General features: G+C 41.6%; 1 protein-coding gene across 1 annotated transcript in view; it reads right to left on the bottom strand.

Moving 5' to 3' along the window:
* Nucleotides 1-12,203: 12,203 nt before the first annotated feature.
* rpap3 (RNA polymerase II associated protein 3) overlaps nt 12,204-18,368 on the bottom strand; it is a 46,929-nt gene continuing 40,764 nt past the window's right edge. The window contains exons 11-13 of the mRNA XM_043708896.1: nt 16,991-17,088; nt 14,142-14,242; nt 12,204-12,728 (exon numbers count right to left, since the gene is read on the bottom strand). Of these exons, the coding sequence (XP_043564831.1) occupies nt 12,643-12,728; nt 14,142-14,242; nt 16,991-17,088 (285 nt within the window). The 3' untranslated portion in view covers nt 12,204-12,642. The remainder of the gene's footprint in view (nt 12,729-14,141; nt 14,243-16,990; nt 17,089-18,368) is intronic.

Genomic DNA, 18,368 nt, shown 5'->3' with positions numbered 1-18,368 from the left:
GAATTATATGGATGATCCAGTTCAGCTTCAGGTCAATAGCAACTCTTAGAATGTTGAAAAGGCTAATTGTTTCCTCGATTCTAACCTAAGCTGAATGCAATGTCTCCGGCCTATGCAGAGGGGAGGGAAAGAAAAATTTTCATTTTGGGCTACCAGTTTAGTAGATAAAACATAGAACAGAACAGCACAGGACCAGGCCCTTCAGCCCACCATGTCTGTGCCAGCCATGATGTCATTCAAAATTAATTCTATCTGCGCAAGATCCATATCCTTCTATACCTTGCCTGTTCATGTATCGGTCTTAAATATTGCCATTGGATCTGATGTTTACTAAGTCAATGTGTTGAGCTCAATAACACCTCTATTACAATGTAGTTCATTAAGTGAAGCTTCTCTCCACTGACATCCCACATGGTCAAGAAAGCACTCAACTTGCAAAAAGGAGATGGAGGGGTCTTCTGACCGCTGCTTGAGGAGCTATCTTATTCTGCCCCTCAGCTTTTTACTTTGGGAATCACTGGCTTGACCAACATTTCGATTAGATTCCCTATAGTATGGAAACAGGCCATTTGGCCCAACAAGTCCACACTGACCATCCAAAGAGTTACCCACCCAGACCCACTCCCTATATTTACCCCTGACTAATGCACCTAACATTATGGCAAATTGTCATGGCCAATTCACTTGACCTGCACATTTTTGGACAGTGGGAAGAAACCAGAGCACCCAGAGGAAACCTATGCAGACACGGGGAGAATGTGCAAACTCCACACAGAGAGTTGCCCAAGGCCGGAATCGAACCTGAGTGCCTGGCACTGTGAGGCAGCAGTGCTAACCACTGATCCACGATGCCACCCGCCCCTAACTGCCTAGATGGTACTTAAGAGTCAACCACATTGCTGTGTGCCTGGAGTCACATGTGGGCCAGACCAGGTGAGGATGGCAGTTTCCCTCCCGAAAGGCATCAGTGAACCAGATGAGTTTCTTGTTTCGACAATCGACAATGGTGTCATGACCATCGCTAGATTATTAATTCCAGATTTTTTTTAAAAATTACATTCAAATTCCACTATCTGCCATGGCGAGATTTCAATCTGGGTCCTCAGAACGTTTCCTGGGCCTCTGGATTAATAGTCAAGCGCTAATACCACTAGACCATCATCTCCCCTCAAGCTAAATCAGTTCATTATAAGCCCCATTCCTGATGAGGAGCTTATGCTCGAAACATCGTCTCTCCAGCTGCCTGACCGACTGTCCTTTTCCAGCACCGGCACTTTTTAACTCATTGTAATGAGTATCCATTTCCTCTGTCAGGAGAGCTAAAGGACATTAGCTGACAAATATAAGCAGTTTAAAACTCCATGGGGAAATTGTGCTTTGGAACTGACAAAGGAATTTGCAACTGGATAGCATTTCCTCTTGAACAGGCCTGTAATCAAATTGGATGATGCCAAAATGGTTTACACTGATTCTATACAGAAACGGTCAATGTGCTTCAAGAACAGACGCTAGATAGGTTAGGTAAAGGATGATAGACAGGTATAAACACCGAATAAAAAGTAATAGAAGCTAATTCAGGAATTTGTAATAAATAGAAGAATAAGACAGATGTGTGAAATGCATTTATTTCAATTATATTTACAAACTCAGTTGCACCCAGTTTGTGTTATTTCTACCTCCAGTGCTATAGTATTTCAAATCTATCTAAACTATCTTAATTTGCCTTCAGAATTGAATTATTGGTCAGAACTTGCTGCTGTTGCTATTTGTAGCTGCTGCCCTCCGCTTTGCCTTTCCAGAAGAGATCTGTCAAACCTTTAGCTCTAAACAAACATATTGACGTTTTCTTGGCTGAATATCAATTCTTAAGAGTTCTTTCTTGTAAACACATAGTTGCAAAATATGGAGTTTTAAGCGCCACAATGATAATGAGTCCACACTGTAGGGCCTCTATTCTATAATCAGTCAAAACATCCTTGAAGAGACCAGAGTGAAGACTGATGTGGATTTTGTCACTGTGAAGTAAGTAATTAGGTTTGTCTACTTAGGAAAAAAATGATAAAACAAAAAGGTGATGTGATGTCAAAATCAGAAGGATAGATAGAGCCAGAAATAGTTTTGCCAAGTGGAAGGATGTGTTAACAGTATTAAAACTCAAATGTAATGACAAAAATGCAGAAGATGCTGGATCTTATCCACTTCCTTATATGCCTCGGAAGTTTAAATGATATACAATGACCTGTGGAGACATGCTGCCTGCCCTTATGCTCACATCAAGCGGTCAATAATGGTCCATCATTTACACGTAGCTTAAAATTTGATGCAAACTCAGGGGTTGTCCAAAGATGTGCGAGTTAGGTGGACTGGCCATGCTAAATTGCCCACAGTGTTTAGGGTGAGAGGGGAAACATAATAAAAGGGACCTGAGGGGCAACATTTTCACACAGAGAGTGGTGCGTGTATGGAATGAGCTGCCAGAGGAAGTGGTGGAGGTTGGTACAATTGCAACATTTAAAAGGCATCTGGTTGGGTATATGAATAGGAAGGGTTTAGAGGGATATGGACCAAGAGCTGGCAAATGGGACTAGACTTATATGGGATATCTGGTTGGACCGACGGATCTATTTTCTGTACTGTATATTTCTACAACTCTACAATCCTCTGATGCCACCCTCTGTTCAATTTTGATATTCAGAATTCTTCCAGAAGAGCTGCAAAATAGTATAGGGTTCGAGGTAGAGGATGCAAACATATGGTGAGGATATCTGACATTAGAATCACTTTCCAATGGATGTGACACCACAAAGACATCTGATACATTTGGGTTTTGTTACTCTCTGTGGTTCTGAAGAAAGAGTGAAAAAGTCTCAGCATAAATGTTAGAGACTCTGAGTCAATAAAGTGTAGCGCTGGAAAAAGCATAGCAGGTCAGGCACCATCTGAGGAACAAGAGTCAAAGCTTAACTTTTAGTCCTGATGGAGGATTATACCCAAAACGTCGACTGTCTTACTCCTCAGATCTGCCTGACCCGCTGTGCTTTTTCCAGCGCTACACTTTATTGACTCTGACTCTTCAGCATCTGCAGTCCTCACTATCTCTGAGATGCTGGAAACTCTGAACAAAACAAGTAAAGGACAGAAGGTGAGGGAATCAGGAAGAATGGTGTCACACCATTCATCTCCCTGAACAACCTGCAGATTAAAGACAGGAAGGAAGACCATGTTCAATAGTTCTAGGTCTCAGTCTCTGGCTGAAGTCTTGAGAAAAGGAAAATATAAATCATGGGTCTTGTCAAAATGGCAAGGATATAAAGGGCAGCAAAACTGAGACACAGCCAGCAGCAGATAGTGGGATCTGGAACAGATAAGGCTTGTCTTTGGAATTCCCTTCCTCAGAAGACAGTGGATATAGAATCTTTAAGAATTTCTAAGGCAGAGGCAGATAGATTTTTGATTATTACCAAGGGGTGAAAAGATTATTGGGGATATGCAGGAATGAGGAGTTGAGCTGATCAGACATGATCTTGTTGCATGGTGGAGCAGGCTCAAAGGGCCAAGCAGTCTACCCTTGTTCCCTTGTTTCTACATTCAATATTAATAAAAAGACAGGAAGTTACATAAAGAAGTCTGGACATAAGGCAGGTTAATCAGTCTAAGTATTTAAGTCTTATTCCAGGAGTACAAGCATTGTCTACACACAATAAGGGCACAGAGTATCCAAATCCAAAGGTTTCCTACTGCGAATCATAGAATCCCTACACTGTGTAAGGAGGCCACTTGGGCCATCAACTGTGCACCAATCCACTAATGGCTAATCCAGCTAACCGACATATCACTGGATACTATGGACAATTAGCATTGCCAATTCACCTAACCTGAGTGAGGACTGCAGATGCTGGCGATCAGAGTCAAAAGGTATGGTGCTGGAAAAGCACAGAAGGTCAGGTCGACTCTCCTGCTCCTCGGATGCTGCCTGACCTTCTGTGCTTTTCCAGCACCACACTTTTTGACTCCAATTCACCTAACCTGCACATCTTTGAACCATGGGAAGAAACCAGAGCACCTGGAGGAAACCCACACAGACACGGGGAGAGTGGGCAAACTGCACACAGACAGTGGCCTGAGGTTAGATTCTCCAGTCAGCTTCCAGCTCCTTGCAGCAGTAGGGTACAGTCTGGTGACCTAGGGTGTCCTTTCAATGGCAGCTGGGAGGATGGTTGCTCCAAATAGGATTGGGGAGGCCATTGCTCACCATAACCAGCAGTGGCCTAGCCGTGACAAACTTGTCCTTTGTTTTAAAAGTGCAAGAAACAATTGAATGGGGAGTGCCTCCATTTTAAGGTGCCCTTTCAAACCTGAATTATATCCTACTGCTGCTTTTCAGCTGGAAAGTTCTCTGATTGTTTCTCCCATGTGTATACACTATTCTGAATTGGAATCAGACTGGAATCTGCTAGCAATCAGTTAATTCAGGGAAAATCTCAGCAAGTGACCATTTCCCAGATAGGTGTTTCAAATATCAATAGCAAAATACTGAAACTAGCACCCCTGTCACCTACTAATATTTAGTAGCAACTAAAGCTTATGTGTTTTATTTTTTTTTCCTGTTTATAATATTTTATTAAACAAATTACAAAACAGTTTACAAAAAACAGTTAATATTTACAGCTGTACACAACAGCAATTTTACAAGGGAGAGGAGCAGCAAAGCTAGGTCCCAAACCCTACCGCTCAACCAGTTTACAGGGAATTGAGGACAAACCACAAATCCCAGTTTCAAATATAAAAAGACAGCAACAATGACCTTTATACATAAGACAATCCAGTTACATTAAAAAAAAGTGCACACAATACAGACACAGCAAGCCCCCGTCCCTCCCACCTTCTGACCACTCTAAGGCATCCCACCCCTACGCACCTTCTGGCTCTAGATCCACCCCATGCCCCTTCCAGTTCTCGGTCCGCCCTGACACACCTTTCGACCATCTCTAGGACAGCCCACCCCAGTACCCGCCCAGGGTGATAGCGGTCAGGACGGCCTACCCACCTTCCAGCTTCACTAACCACTTTCAGTAGCTTTCGACTACCTCTGGGGCAGCTCGCCCTGGTACCTGCCCGGGGTGACAGCGCTGAGGACGGCTACCCGCCTTCCGGCTCTCGGTCTGCCCCTACGTACCATTGGGCTCTCACCCACCCCGATGTGCCGTCCGGCCAGTGGGCCATCCTGGTACACCTTCCGGCCACCTCAGGACAGCCCGTCCCCTTCCCTGGGACGACAGCGTGCAGGGTAGCTCACAAGCCTTCCGGATCTCAGCCTGCCCCTATGCGCCTTCTGGCTCTAGGCTGCTCTGACACCTTTCGACCACCTCTAGGACAGCCCGTCCCAATTACCCCTTCTCGGGATGACAGCGCTCAGAACAGCCTACTACCATCTGGCTCTCGGGGCGACTGGCATCAGGGTGGCCTACCCACCCTCCGGCTTTCAGGACAGCCTACCAACCTTCAGGTTCACAGGATGGCCTACCCACCCTCCGGCTAGCTTATGTGTTTTAAAGTTCCACTCCATCACAAGCACTCATTATCTTCTTTAATATTTCAGAGATGTGTGCTGCATTATCAGACTGGCTGCACTTCAGAGAACATGGTCACTGAGGCTACGTGTGCCAGTTCAAGTGGAAATTGAGTTAACATGGTATTACTGAATGTTTTTAGTTGTTGAGACTGCGTTATCCTGGATATGATTGTAATAATCAACTATTTGTTAAGGTCATTGTTGTTTGTGGGACCATGTTATGCCTCAATGGTTACCAACCTACAAACTGAACTTGACAGTGATTTACTTGCAGGGATCTGAGTGTGATAAATCAACAAGTCTACAAGCTTTTATCATCTAACATCAGCAAAACCTTTCAGTTTTCACACAGGCAGCTCATTCAAGTGTCTAGCTAACTTAGATAGAAGGTCGGGGTATTGGGTATTGACTAACAGGACAAAGAGTTGAGAGTGTGGTGCTGGAAAAGCGTAGCAGGTCAGGCAGCATGCGAGGAGCAGGAAAATTGACGTTTCGGGCAGGAGCCCTTCATCAGGAAACAGGGCAAAGACACCAGCAAAACTCCCCCCTCCCTTTCTACACCCAGTCGAGATTAGATTTGATTAGATTCCCCACAGTATGCAAACAGGCCCTTCAGCCACCAAGTCCACACCACCCCTTTGAAGAGTAACCCACCCAGACCCATTCCCCCACCTTATATTTACCCTTGACTAATGCACCCAACACTATGCACTTAGCTAATGCGCCTAATACAGCATGGCCAATTCACCTGACCTGCATATCTTTGGAGGAAACCAGAGCGTCCGGAGGAAACCCACACAGACACGGGGAGAATGTGCAAACTCCGCACAGACAGTCATCTGAGGCTGGAATCGAACCCGGGTCCCTGGCGATGTGAGGCAGCTGTGCAAACCATTGAGCCAGCATGCTGCCCCATGCACAAATGATTGTGATGCTGCCACTCTGGCCTGAAACAATGGTCTCCTTCTGGCAGGGGGAAACCACTGGAGAACAGTGCGTGGGAGAGGGCAGAAGAGAAGGTGAGTGCCCTATTGTGTGTCAGCTAGACACAGCACGGACTTTACCCATTTGGTTTGATTCTTGCTTTGGTTGCATTTGGGCGTCAACTTCTTCCAGTTTCGGTTGTAAGCGACAGGCCAAGTCATCCTCTGAATCCATGATGTTTAGGTTCTCGTTATCTTGGCGATCACCTTCATCTTCATCCTCCTCACTGCTGCTGCAGCTGTCCTTGAAGATCTCGCGCAGTTCGTCTTTCTCCACTGCCGAGGCATGGCTGGTAAATTGTGTAGTCTGCAACAGGCAAAATGACTGACCATATTCAACCAGCTTGCACTTGCAAAACTTAGAATGCAATGCTGAATTTTAGATGCCATGCCATGATTACATAATACTTGCCGAATAATTCAGGTGGTGCAAAGAATTATTCTAACTGCCTAAGATGATCATTTTGAGTTTGAATGTGGGCCACTTATGCTTGTTAGAACTACACCTATTCATACACAAAGACCTGCCTCTGTTAGGGTACAGACATTGCAAGCTAAGAATTGTTGGTACACACTGCTACTACCGATTACCATCGGTTGAGGGCGTGGATGTTTGTGGATATGGTGCTAATCAAGAAGGCTGCGTTGTCTTGGATAGTGTCAAACTTCTCAAATGTTGCTGGAGCTGCATCCATCCTGGCAAGTGGGGAGCATTCCATCATACTCCTGACTTGTGCCTTGGACAGGCTCTGAAGAGTCAGGAAGCATAGTGTTATTCACTACAGGATTCCTAGCCTCCATTCTGTCCTTCTAGCCAGACTATTTGGCTGATCCAGTTGAGTTCGTCAGTAGTATCCCTCAAGATATTGATAGTGGAGGATTCAGTGATAATCGTACCATTGAATATCAAGGTGCGATGGTTAGATTCTCTCTTGTTGGAGTTGGTCATTGTTTGGTATTTCTGTGGCACAAGTATTACCTGCCACTTGTCAGCCCTTAACCAGATATTGTCCTGCTCTTGATGTATTTGAGCATGCTGCTTGACTCTAGCTTTACTTTGGCTCCTTGATACCTCTGCATTTGACACCCATCACTTTTTGGAATTTAGCTCCTTTGTTTACATTTGAATCATGTCCGTAATGAGGTCAGGAGCTGTATGGCCTTGGCAGAAACCCTACTGACTACCAGAGAGCAGTTTATGTTAAGTATTTAAGTGAAGTTTGTTAACAAGATGCATTCAAAGATAAAAGTGATTCTGAATTGCCAACGTAAGCCTCGGACTTGGAATTTTGTGATTCTGGGTTCCCTCAAGTATCAGGAATTTATATACAATTAATAGATTAACAGTATTAACTCAAGTAACGAACTGAAACAGAGTTTTGTTAGATAATATTACATGTTGCTTGTAGGATATGGTCATTGCATGACATTTGTATAATGCAGCTGCTTCTTGCTACCTTTCAGTCCAAGACGACATATTGTCTAAGTCTTGCTGCACTTGGATATGGACTGCTTCAGTCAATGATGAGGGCATTAGAGCAGGAGTTACATATGCGCATAGAGGGATGCAACATAAGCAAGTGAAATAAATTGGCAGATTGAGGTGGTACCTATTCTGGAACTTGAACATTCTCTTAAACATATCACGGTATTCAGCAGCGTGAAGGTCACCCTCCCAAGATACTTTAAAGAATCATTAAGAATTTGTAGCTTATTAATTAACTACCTTCTATTTGTTCAGAGCTTGTGCTGAGAGTTTGGAGTTGGTAACGCTTGTAGCAAGTGATGATGTATGTGGGGAGGGTGTGCCAGCCAGATCTCTTAGTACTCAACTTGTTCCCAGAAATGGGTACATTAGTGACAACTCAAGTTGAATTAAAAGATAGAGACAGTACACAGCCACAAGTAGGATGACAAGCTGTTATAACAGAACTTCACCATCATCCATAGTGAAATTTAAACTCCTGCCCCTAGAGCACTAACCTGAGGCTCTTTGGATTACCAGACCAGTGACACTACCACTTCTCCATAAATGAAAGGGTTTGAGCATTTTGATCAGCCAGGAATATACTGGCAATCTCCATGGTTTTGGCCCCACCAAAAGCCACAGTGACAGCTCATTGATGACGGCCAGGACAGTCTCCTCTAGGAGAGTGATTGGTGCCTCCCAATTAGCTCCTGCTCTCAGGGAGGAGAAAGCGAGGACTGCAGATGCTGGAGATCAGAGTCAAACAGGTGCTGGAAAAGCACAGGTCAGGCAGCACCTAAGGAGCAAGAGAATCGCGTTTCGAGCATAGGTTCTTCATCAGGGGGCTGAGAGATAAATGGGAGGGAGTGTGGGGCAGGTAGCTAAGATTGCGATAGATAGATGTAAGTTGGGGTGAGGTGATGGTGCTAGGTCAGAGCAGAGGGTGGAGCAGATAAGAGAGAAGGAAGATGGACAGGTAGGATGGTTCAAGAGGGTGGTGCCAAGTTGGAGAGTTGGATAAGGTGGGGGAGGGGAGATGAGCAAACTGGGGAAATTGACATTGATTCTCTGTGGTTGGAGGATCCCAAGGAGGAAGATGAGGTGTGGTGTCCTCAACGCTGAAGAGACAGGACACAAACTCACGGAACATTTCAGAGAACATCTCTGGGACACATGCACTAAACAACCCACCACCCTCTGGCTGACCACTTCAACTCCCCCCCCCCACTCCGTCAAAGACATTCAAGTCCTCAGCCTCCTCCACTACCAAATCCTAGTCACATGATGACTGGAGGAAGAACACCTCATTTTCTGCCTTGGGACACTCTAACTACATGGCATCAATGTCGATTTCACCAGTTTCTTCCTCTCCCCTCCACCCCCACCCCACACACACACACCTCATCCCAGAGCTAACTCGGCACCACCCTCTTGAACTGTCCATCCTCGTTCTCACCTTTCCACTTCTATCCATCACCATCGCCCCCCTCCCACCTTCATCTATAACATTCCTAGCTACCTTTATCCCAGCCCCACTCCCCTCCCATTTATCTCTCAGCCCTGCCCACGACATTCCTGATGAAGAGCTTTTACTCGAAACGTCAACTCTCCTGCTCCTTGGATTCTGCCTGACCAGCTGTTCTTTTCCAGCACCAAACTTTTTGACTTAGATTTCTGTTGTCACTCTGAATCATCTTGTTGTGCAAGAACAGAAATTTGTGAGTGATGCAAAGTTTTTCAATGATGTTTTTACAGTGGCTGCAAGCTGAGATCAGAGCTTGTGGCATTGAGCAATGGGGGTGCATGAGATTGATATTTTGAATGCAAGGTACTAGTAATGGTTCAGAGCTAGTAGGTTGACAAATGACCAGAATGAGGGCAAATGGGGAAGTGTGTAAGATTTGTGGTAAAGTTCATAAGCAATGAGATTTGAAGACACAATCACTGAGCTGGATATTTGTGTGCACTCATACAACTCATCTGTGCCCAGTTCCTCAGGTCGCCTTGGAATTTACTGCAATTGTTCACCCACTCCCACTGCCTTCTCAGTTATTTTGTGGAGGGTGTTTCACGCCCCTGAGAAAAGAGGTCCTCCTTCCATTATCCACCTGCAGGCTCCCAGCACAGTTTCAGAGTCTCAGGGGATACTAATTGGCCCATTGTGTGACTTTAACCTTGGTCTTCCATTCTTCTTGAGCTGATCTTGCTCTTACTGCACGACTGAGAAAGAACATCTTACCTTTAGGAAGGGCCTACTGGCTCCAGGCAATACTAGTGATCTTCAAGTGATGGTTACCTGGCATAAACTTGCAAGACCTTGAGTTGTGCTAGCAAGCTGCATGATTTTTAACAGGCATGTCATGATCTTCCTGCCCCATTGTAGATGCTACCCAATTCAGCTCCTGCGAATTTCCAATAACTGTTTCAGTTATGCATTGAATTAATTGAATTTAGATTCCTGGTACTTGAGAACAACCCAGAATTACAAACTAGCAAGTCCAAGGACAGTTAACAATTCAGATTCACTGTCAACTTAGAGTGTACCTTTGCTAACTAAGTTCACGCGAATACTTAAACTGAGTACCAATGATCAGGTTAAGTTCTGCCATGGCCACTCAGCTCCTGACCTCATTACAGTCTTGGCTCAAACTGGACAAAGGATCTAAATGCCAGAGGTGAGGACAAAGTCACTACCCTGAATACAGAGATGCATTGATGTAATGTGACATCAAGGAGCCCAATCAAAACTACAGTCAATGTGAATGCTCAAACGCAGCAAGGTGTAAACAATATTCAGATAAGTGCTAAGAAATGGCAAATAATGTTTGTGCTGCAGACATGTAAAGCAATGGCTATCTCCATTACCAGCAAATCTAACCATCTAATATTGATACTTAATAGCACTGCTATCGCAGATACTTGGTAGCACCAACATGTAATATCTCAAAGATGCACTGCAGAAATTATCAAGGCTCCTTAGACAGTCCTTTTCAAAGCATGGGCACTACCATCTTCAATGCTAGGTGAGGCCTTGAGTCCATATAATTTTGACAGCAGCATGAGAGTTATTACTGACCCAAGCCTGACACTCAAGACCATCTCCAACAAGAGCAAATCTAACACTGCCCCTTGACATCACTGAATCCCCTAATGCTGACATGTAGGGAGTTACCATTGACCAGGAACTCAACTGGACTCACCATGTAAATGCAGAGGCTACAAGAGCAGGACAGAAGCTAGGAATAATTCAATGAATAACTCATCTGTTGACTCTCCAAAATCTACAAGGCACAAATCAGCAGTGTGATGGCATACTGCTCAATTGCCAGGATTGGTGCAGCTCCAACACCACTCATGAAGCTTGACACTATCCAGAACAAAGCAGCCCGCTTGATTTGCACTGCATCTAAACATCCACTCCCTCCACCAAATACACTCAGTAGCAGCAGTGTGTACCACCTACAGGATGTACTGCAGAAATTCACCAAAGGTTATGCAACAGTGCCTTCCAAATCCAAGATTACTACCATCTAGAAGTATAAGGGCAGCAGATGCATGGAAACACCACCATCAGCAAGTTCCCCTCCGAGCCACTCACCATCCTGACTGGAAGCATATTGCCATTCCACCGTGTTGCTGGGCCTAAGTCTTGGAATTCTCTCCCTAATGGCATTATGGATCTACCTACAGCACGTGGGTCAAGAATGCAGCTTAGTACATCCTTTGACGGGCATCTAGGAACATTAAATGCTGGCTAGCTAGCCATTCCCATGACCCACAAGGCAATAAAAGAAATGGCAAAAAAACTATCAGTCAGCAGGTAGCACAGAACTTGAATACTGCTGAAAAGGGAGATTACTGGTGAGGATTTTCATCTTGCACTGATCAGGGCAAATCCAAGAATGCCAAATTTCAAACAATCGGAACAATTTATAATAAAGAGAAAAGAGTTCTGACTGACAAGCCTCAGCTACAGCCTTTGCAACTGTCCAACAAGTTGGATCTTTCATTTTTATTTGTATAAAATAATTATCAGGACACCTGATAATATCAGACATAAAAATCTTTGAGACAAGTTTATTTGCAATTATTTTGACTAGTCTCTCAAAAACAGTGAAAATAACTGAAGATCAAACACAAATCTGTACATGGAAAAAAACAAATGAAACGGAAAAGAAAAAAAAATCAAAATTGTATTTTATTTGCCAAGGAAAACTTAATTAAAATAAAATTCCTTACACCAAAAAAAGTGTGACTCAGTAACTCAAGCAGCTAATATCTGACCCTCAAATTAATGCCATCAAGGCTCTCTCCAAGACAAGTTCCACAATCTTAGCTGCATTTGAGATCAAAGACAAATGTTGTTATGTAACGTCAAAAACAACTCTCCCAAACTGTATTATTAACAGCGATAAAAAATTATAAAGCACTGATGACATATGCAAAATAGCCAAGAAGGGAAACTGCTCAAGAGAAATATTGTACATACATGGTACAACTTTACATTACAATAATTATATTTGCGGAAAATACTATACAAGAGAGGTTTAGGCTAATTATATAAACTGGAATACAATTTTTCCCCTTTACTATACTTATGTCCAGGCCAGAAGCATGCTTCATACACTGTATCTGATCTTCAATGCTTTAAGTGAATCTTCTTCAACATCAGATTTCAATAGATGATCAAATAAGTCCTTTACAACTGGAAAAGGGAATCAGACATAGAAGAAAAACATTAATCTTATATTTTATGTTGATAATCATTAAGCAGTGACAAAGCTTAAACATTTCAGCAGTTCCACAAGGTATCAAATATTTTACTACTTATGACCTGGTGCAATTGATAAAATCATGAGGCTATAATTAAATTCTTAATCATGTAAAACAAAGCACTTCTACAAAGCTTTCAAATGCAGATAATTGCCCTGTACCACATTAAAAAAAAATTCTCAGATTATTGGCACCACTGGCAAGACCAATATTTACTACCCGTTCTTGCTCATTATGCAGTATGACTAATATTGGAAGATATTCATGACGCAGCTCGATTTTACTCAAATCAGGTGAGTTTTGCCACAATCATGCTCGTTACCAATAATGTCAGTCTTTCATTTGGAAATGGAATGCAAATTCTAAAACTGCTGCAGTGCACTTTGATTATGTTCTTTCAACAACTAGTAATAAAAGCTCCTGAATTTTTGTACGATTTACAATGGAACAAAAATGAACTTGATATGGAGACAAAAATAAGAGATAGTCAAAGCTGGCCCTATTCGACAAATGATGCTACAGAATTTCTACAATGCTTTTGATATCTCTATCAACCAATGGGCTAATGCTGATCTGCAAAACAGAAATGTCTTCAAATGATGTACTACATAAAGGCAAAACCCAGAAAATAATCACGGCATAATACAAGACCACGTTGACTAGAATCTTCAGCTTTATTCCTGTGAATTCCAGTTCTGTTACTAAAATTATTTCTATTGTACAGAAAACAAATGAGTGAAGTTAGGGTAATAAGTTAAGTACTATCAATATGAGATCTGCTATATAGAGCACAGGCTATAGTTTGCTGCTACTTTTCCTCTGTTACAATTAAAGAGTTTTGCATGCAGGTACCAATCCTCCACCAACACCCACTTTTTATTTAGAGACAACACAGGTGAGGGCACCTGCTTCTTTGCAACATTCGCAAAGTTTTCAAGGAGTCCAATGGTCCCATATATTCCTTCATGACAGTGTCTGGAGCTATGCTTCAAATTGCTTGATTATAGTGCATACTAGTTATAATCCAGAGGTGCCATTTTCAGTTCAAGTGAAGTGGTCTAAATAAAAACAAAACTGCTACCTAGTGGACAAAAGTATTCTCACATTTTCTAAGTATGTGGAATTGATTTCTGTCCCCTCACATTGAAAGCCTCTTCTGTAATAATGCACTTGAGGGTGATAAAGGTCAGATGGCTATGGGAAAAGTCTAAGAGTTGTGACCAAATAATCAAAAAAGATTCCAGGATTAAAAGCACATGGTTGAAAGAATTATAGTTTAATCCAATCATCATAAAAGAATACAAGTGAATCATAATAAGGACTGTACCTGCTAAGTATAGCTTACCTTTCCTTTCTGATTCCGACATAAACATTACCGCCATATCAAACCTTTTCACATTTGCTAAGTTCCTTAGGACATTTAGAATGAGGGATGGCTCCTCAAACCTACATAATCCAATGGAAGAAAAACAAGGTTTTCTCAATTTGATTTATCATTGTGATTAGTTTCAACTTCAGAAGCATAAAGTAACACTTCATTATTGAAATAATATTCAGTGAATTTAAAAGACGTTCCATGATTACATTAGAATGGTGTTAGGAATCAAAGTTGAGTATTATTTTTGACAGTTGAAAAATTTATTCAGTTCATCACGCCTTCTGGATATTGAAGCATCTCACTTCATTAATATATTGACTTTAATCAGCACTTAATATAAACTTTATTTTCCCTTTGCTGAAGAAATAGAGCCCTCAAGGCCAACTACAGTATCTTGTGGGGTAAAGGCTTATATAATGGTTTTATGGCCACAGTATAGTACCTTTCGAATTTAAAACTGTAATTTGTTCTCCCAAATTTTATGAAAGGCCTAAGGATAGTTGTCCGGGTCATGTGGAAATGAAAGGTGTAAAGATTCTATTAAAACATGCACAAAGCCTGGGTAAAACAGTGAAAGAACTGTACATCAGCATGCAATGTGTGTGGCATGTATACATTATTCAGAAAAAAACTGCAAAAAATTCAAAATTGCACATTTCATAAGAATTTTCTGTTGATAAAACCAAAGAGTGAGTGAGCAAGTAGGGCTGGGGGAGGAGGGCAGTGGAAGATATGATAGAATGAAGGCATTTGGATCTGATTATATTGATTGATAGGTTCAGTTTGCATTTTGTCTTGTACTCATCAGGACAATTAACAAGAGATACCTCTATTAAGGATAAACCGTTTATACTGAGTGAGAAGATAGTGTTGATTGATATTATACCAGAACCTCTGTTACATGCTTTCAGTTAATTAACAGAATTTGTGCAAAATAAAGTTGAATTTGAACACAATTTCTGTAGAACAAAACATTTCAGGAACAACTGCAATACCAATTTTGTCCAATGCTTTCCACTATATTTCCACACTTCACAATAATTGTTTTTGTTGTTTCTTTAGAATGAAATCACCAATCTAATGCTACCTTACAGGAGGTGTGTCATGTGACTGTGCTCTTTTCAGGATGGGCAAATAAAATGTAATTTTATGTAATTACAGTGTAATTTAAAAAGTAAAATCATAATAACACTAGAATAAATCAATAATAATTACCTGGAAAAGATAATTATTAAATGCATAACTTAAATAAAGGCAGAGAGGGAGAAAACTAAGAATTACACATCAGTTTGTCCAACTTCAATAACAGGGAAAATAAACATGAGCAATGAAGACACATCACAGCTGTACAAGGCCTTTGTGAGACCACAAATGGTTTTCTGTGTGCCTTTTTGATGTCCTTACCCAAAAGATAATAGGCTTGGATCTCCTGATGGCCAGTCAGTTATTATTCTAGTGTAGATAGCAGCTGGGCATGGGGTCTCTCCATCGTAGCACTCTCCAGGATAACTGCCTGGGAAACTGAATTTTCCACTGAACAATTCTACTGTGCCCCACCCCTTTGAAAATTTCCATTCAAATCAGTGACTTTGGATGGTTTTAATGAAATGGAGTAAAATAGTTACTCAGAAAAATTACGACTATTAAATACATGATCTGTCTATTCAACTGATTCTCACCTAGCCCTGACCTTTCATAGTCCCTGCCAGGAGTTTATACTCCCAGAGTGGACCTGCCAACCACCACCCCCAATCAGAATACCCTGCTTCTCCAACCTCAGTTATTGCCCCACCCACCCTAAACACTGTATCCTTGTCATTGGCCCTCTATCCTCCACATATCTGGTTTTGCTTATAATAAGCGCATATTGGACCTTTTCCCCTTTGTACTTTGCTGATAATATTTTCATTGTCATTAAACCATTGACTTGCAATTAGCCAGAATTCCAGTAGCTGGAATTGTACACAGGAACTATTCGAGGATTTATTGTGACGTTCAAGTAAGCAACTACCAACTCAGAGCAATTGGTTATGAGGATTTCTGTAAGTCTTCCCTTTGATGCAGCTGCTGATTTAGCAAGTGGTTATTAACTGTAAACAAAATTTCACATTAAATCATACAACTATTTAACTACTGAAGTGACTTACATATCATCTTCTAGAATGATGCAATATCTTTTCATAGCACACTGCAAGAAATCAGCCCCAAATTACGATACTGTGTTATATTAATATACTGCTACATCTCAATCTGATGAAGTTTCATGTTTTGGCAATAAAATCTAATACCAGATTATAAAAATAGGTTCTCAAAAAAAAATTCTCATTATTGTAGACTAAATGCAATGATTTATAATGCATTGCAACAGGAAATGTTTGGCTGCACACATCCAAGAATGCGTAAGAACAAACTGCAACAGTTTACATTCATGCAGAGATTGTAACGGAGTGGACTCGATGGACCGAATGGCCTTATTTCCGCTCCTATGCCTTATGGTCTATGTCTTATAGTAACACAAAAGTTGTCCCAAGAGATGCTGAAACTAAGCATAACAAATCAAAAACTAGATGCCAAATCCATGAAGGATATATCAGGGTGATTAATAGTTTGGTCAAAGACTGGGATTTTCATTAAGAAAGAAGGCAACAATACTACATTAAGTGGAAAAGTAGTATTCAGATGCATCATAGAATATCAGCACTTTTCCAAACAATCCAAGTGCATTTATCAAGCAACATGGTTTCTTAGTTACCACCATTCACAGCATGACAGCCAACTAGGCGGAATGGTAAACTGCAAACTTAAATATTGCTTACCTGATGTATGAATCTTGAACGATTCTTAAAATGTGATTTAGAATGTCAGGTTCCAAAGACTTTTGAAACAGTTGTGGATAGAGAGAGGGCTCAATTTGCTAATTGTAGGAGCAATAAAAACAAGGAAAAACAAAAATCAGAATATTACCCCGTATCAGAACTAAAAACTTTTACTTTAGCTCTAAAACCAAATCTTTGGTCCGAAGTTTAATTTTTAAAACAAAAGTTCAAATCATGCTCACAGAAAGAAAAGTTCACCAGTTGAAATCATAAACACTTGGCAATTTGAATGGTCATCAATTTCTCACATGAACAGCTCAGTCCCACAGAGGGGCTCAAGATCTAATCTGTAGTTCTTCGGTTAGAGGTGGAAGTTATGAATCTCTCTGCTCTCAGTGGATGGCATGGTGGCTCAGTGGTTAGCATGACTGCCTAACAGTGCCAGGGACCCAGGTTTGATTCCAGCCATGCGTGACTGTGTGGGTTTTGCACATTCTCCCTGGCTACGTGCAAGTTTCCATGTGTGCTCCAGTTTCCTCCACAGCGCAAACTTGTGCACGTTAGGTGGATTGGCCATAACAGAATTGCCCCATCATGTCCAGGGATGCTCAGATTAACCATGATAAAAATGAAGTGCATGGGGTTACAGAGATAGGGTGGTATTGGATGGGATGCTCTTCAGATGTTTGGCGAATTCTCAATGGGGCAAATGGCTACGCTCTGCTCTATAGGGATTTTACAATTCCATGATTCTGATAGCCATTCAGATAACCACTCCAGAAGGTGTTTACATTGGATATAAAATTAGGTTTGAACTGTGTTCTGCTGTGACCTAACACTCCTTGCCTTCCATAATACCCTGCAACCATTTACAACTAAGGCTCACATACAAATTTTGTTGTGGGTATGGACAGGTCTGAAACTCAATGTGGAAAAACCCTTCACAGAGATAATAGATTAGTTGGCATACTGCTAATGAGCAATTATTGTCCATGGAAAAATTCCTGAACTGGGTCAATAGGCTGTCAAGAGAAAATTTGTTGAAGGGGAAAAGTAAATCCTAATGATCATTCAGGAAACAAGTTCTTCATATTGGAATACAATGTCGAATTCCTTCAACCCATCCAGCCAAAGCAAAAACTCTTGTTCAAAACAGAAGTTACAATGTTGAATTGCAAAATTAACTCATAACAAAACATTAACTATAATGATTAAGTACACATAATTATCAAATAAACTAAGTCATCCTTAACATCTAAACAAAATACTCAGCAGAAGAAGAAATCCTAAAAAAGTCAATCGAATTGGATGATTACTTAGATTAGATTACTTACAGTGTGGAAACAGGCCCTTCGGCCCAACAAGTCCACACCGACCT

The sequence above is a fragment of the Chiloscyllium plagiosum genome, chromosome 19 (genome assembly GCF_004010195.1).
Source record: "Chiloscyllium plagiosum isolate BGI_BamShark_2017 chromosome 19, ASM401019v2, whole genome shotgun sequence".
In the NCBI taxonomy this organism is placed as follows: Eukaryota; Metazoa; Chordata; class Chondrichthyes; order Orectolobiformes; family Hemiscylliidae; genus Chiloscyllium; species Chiloscyllium plagiosum.
Note: the sequence above shows the minus strand (reverse complement) of the source record. Positions and strands in the feature narration are given on the sequence as shown.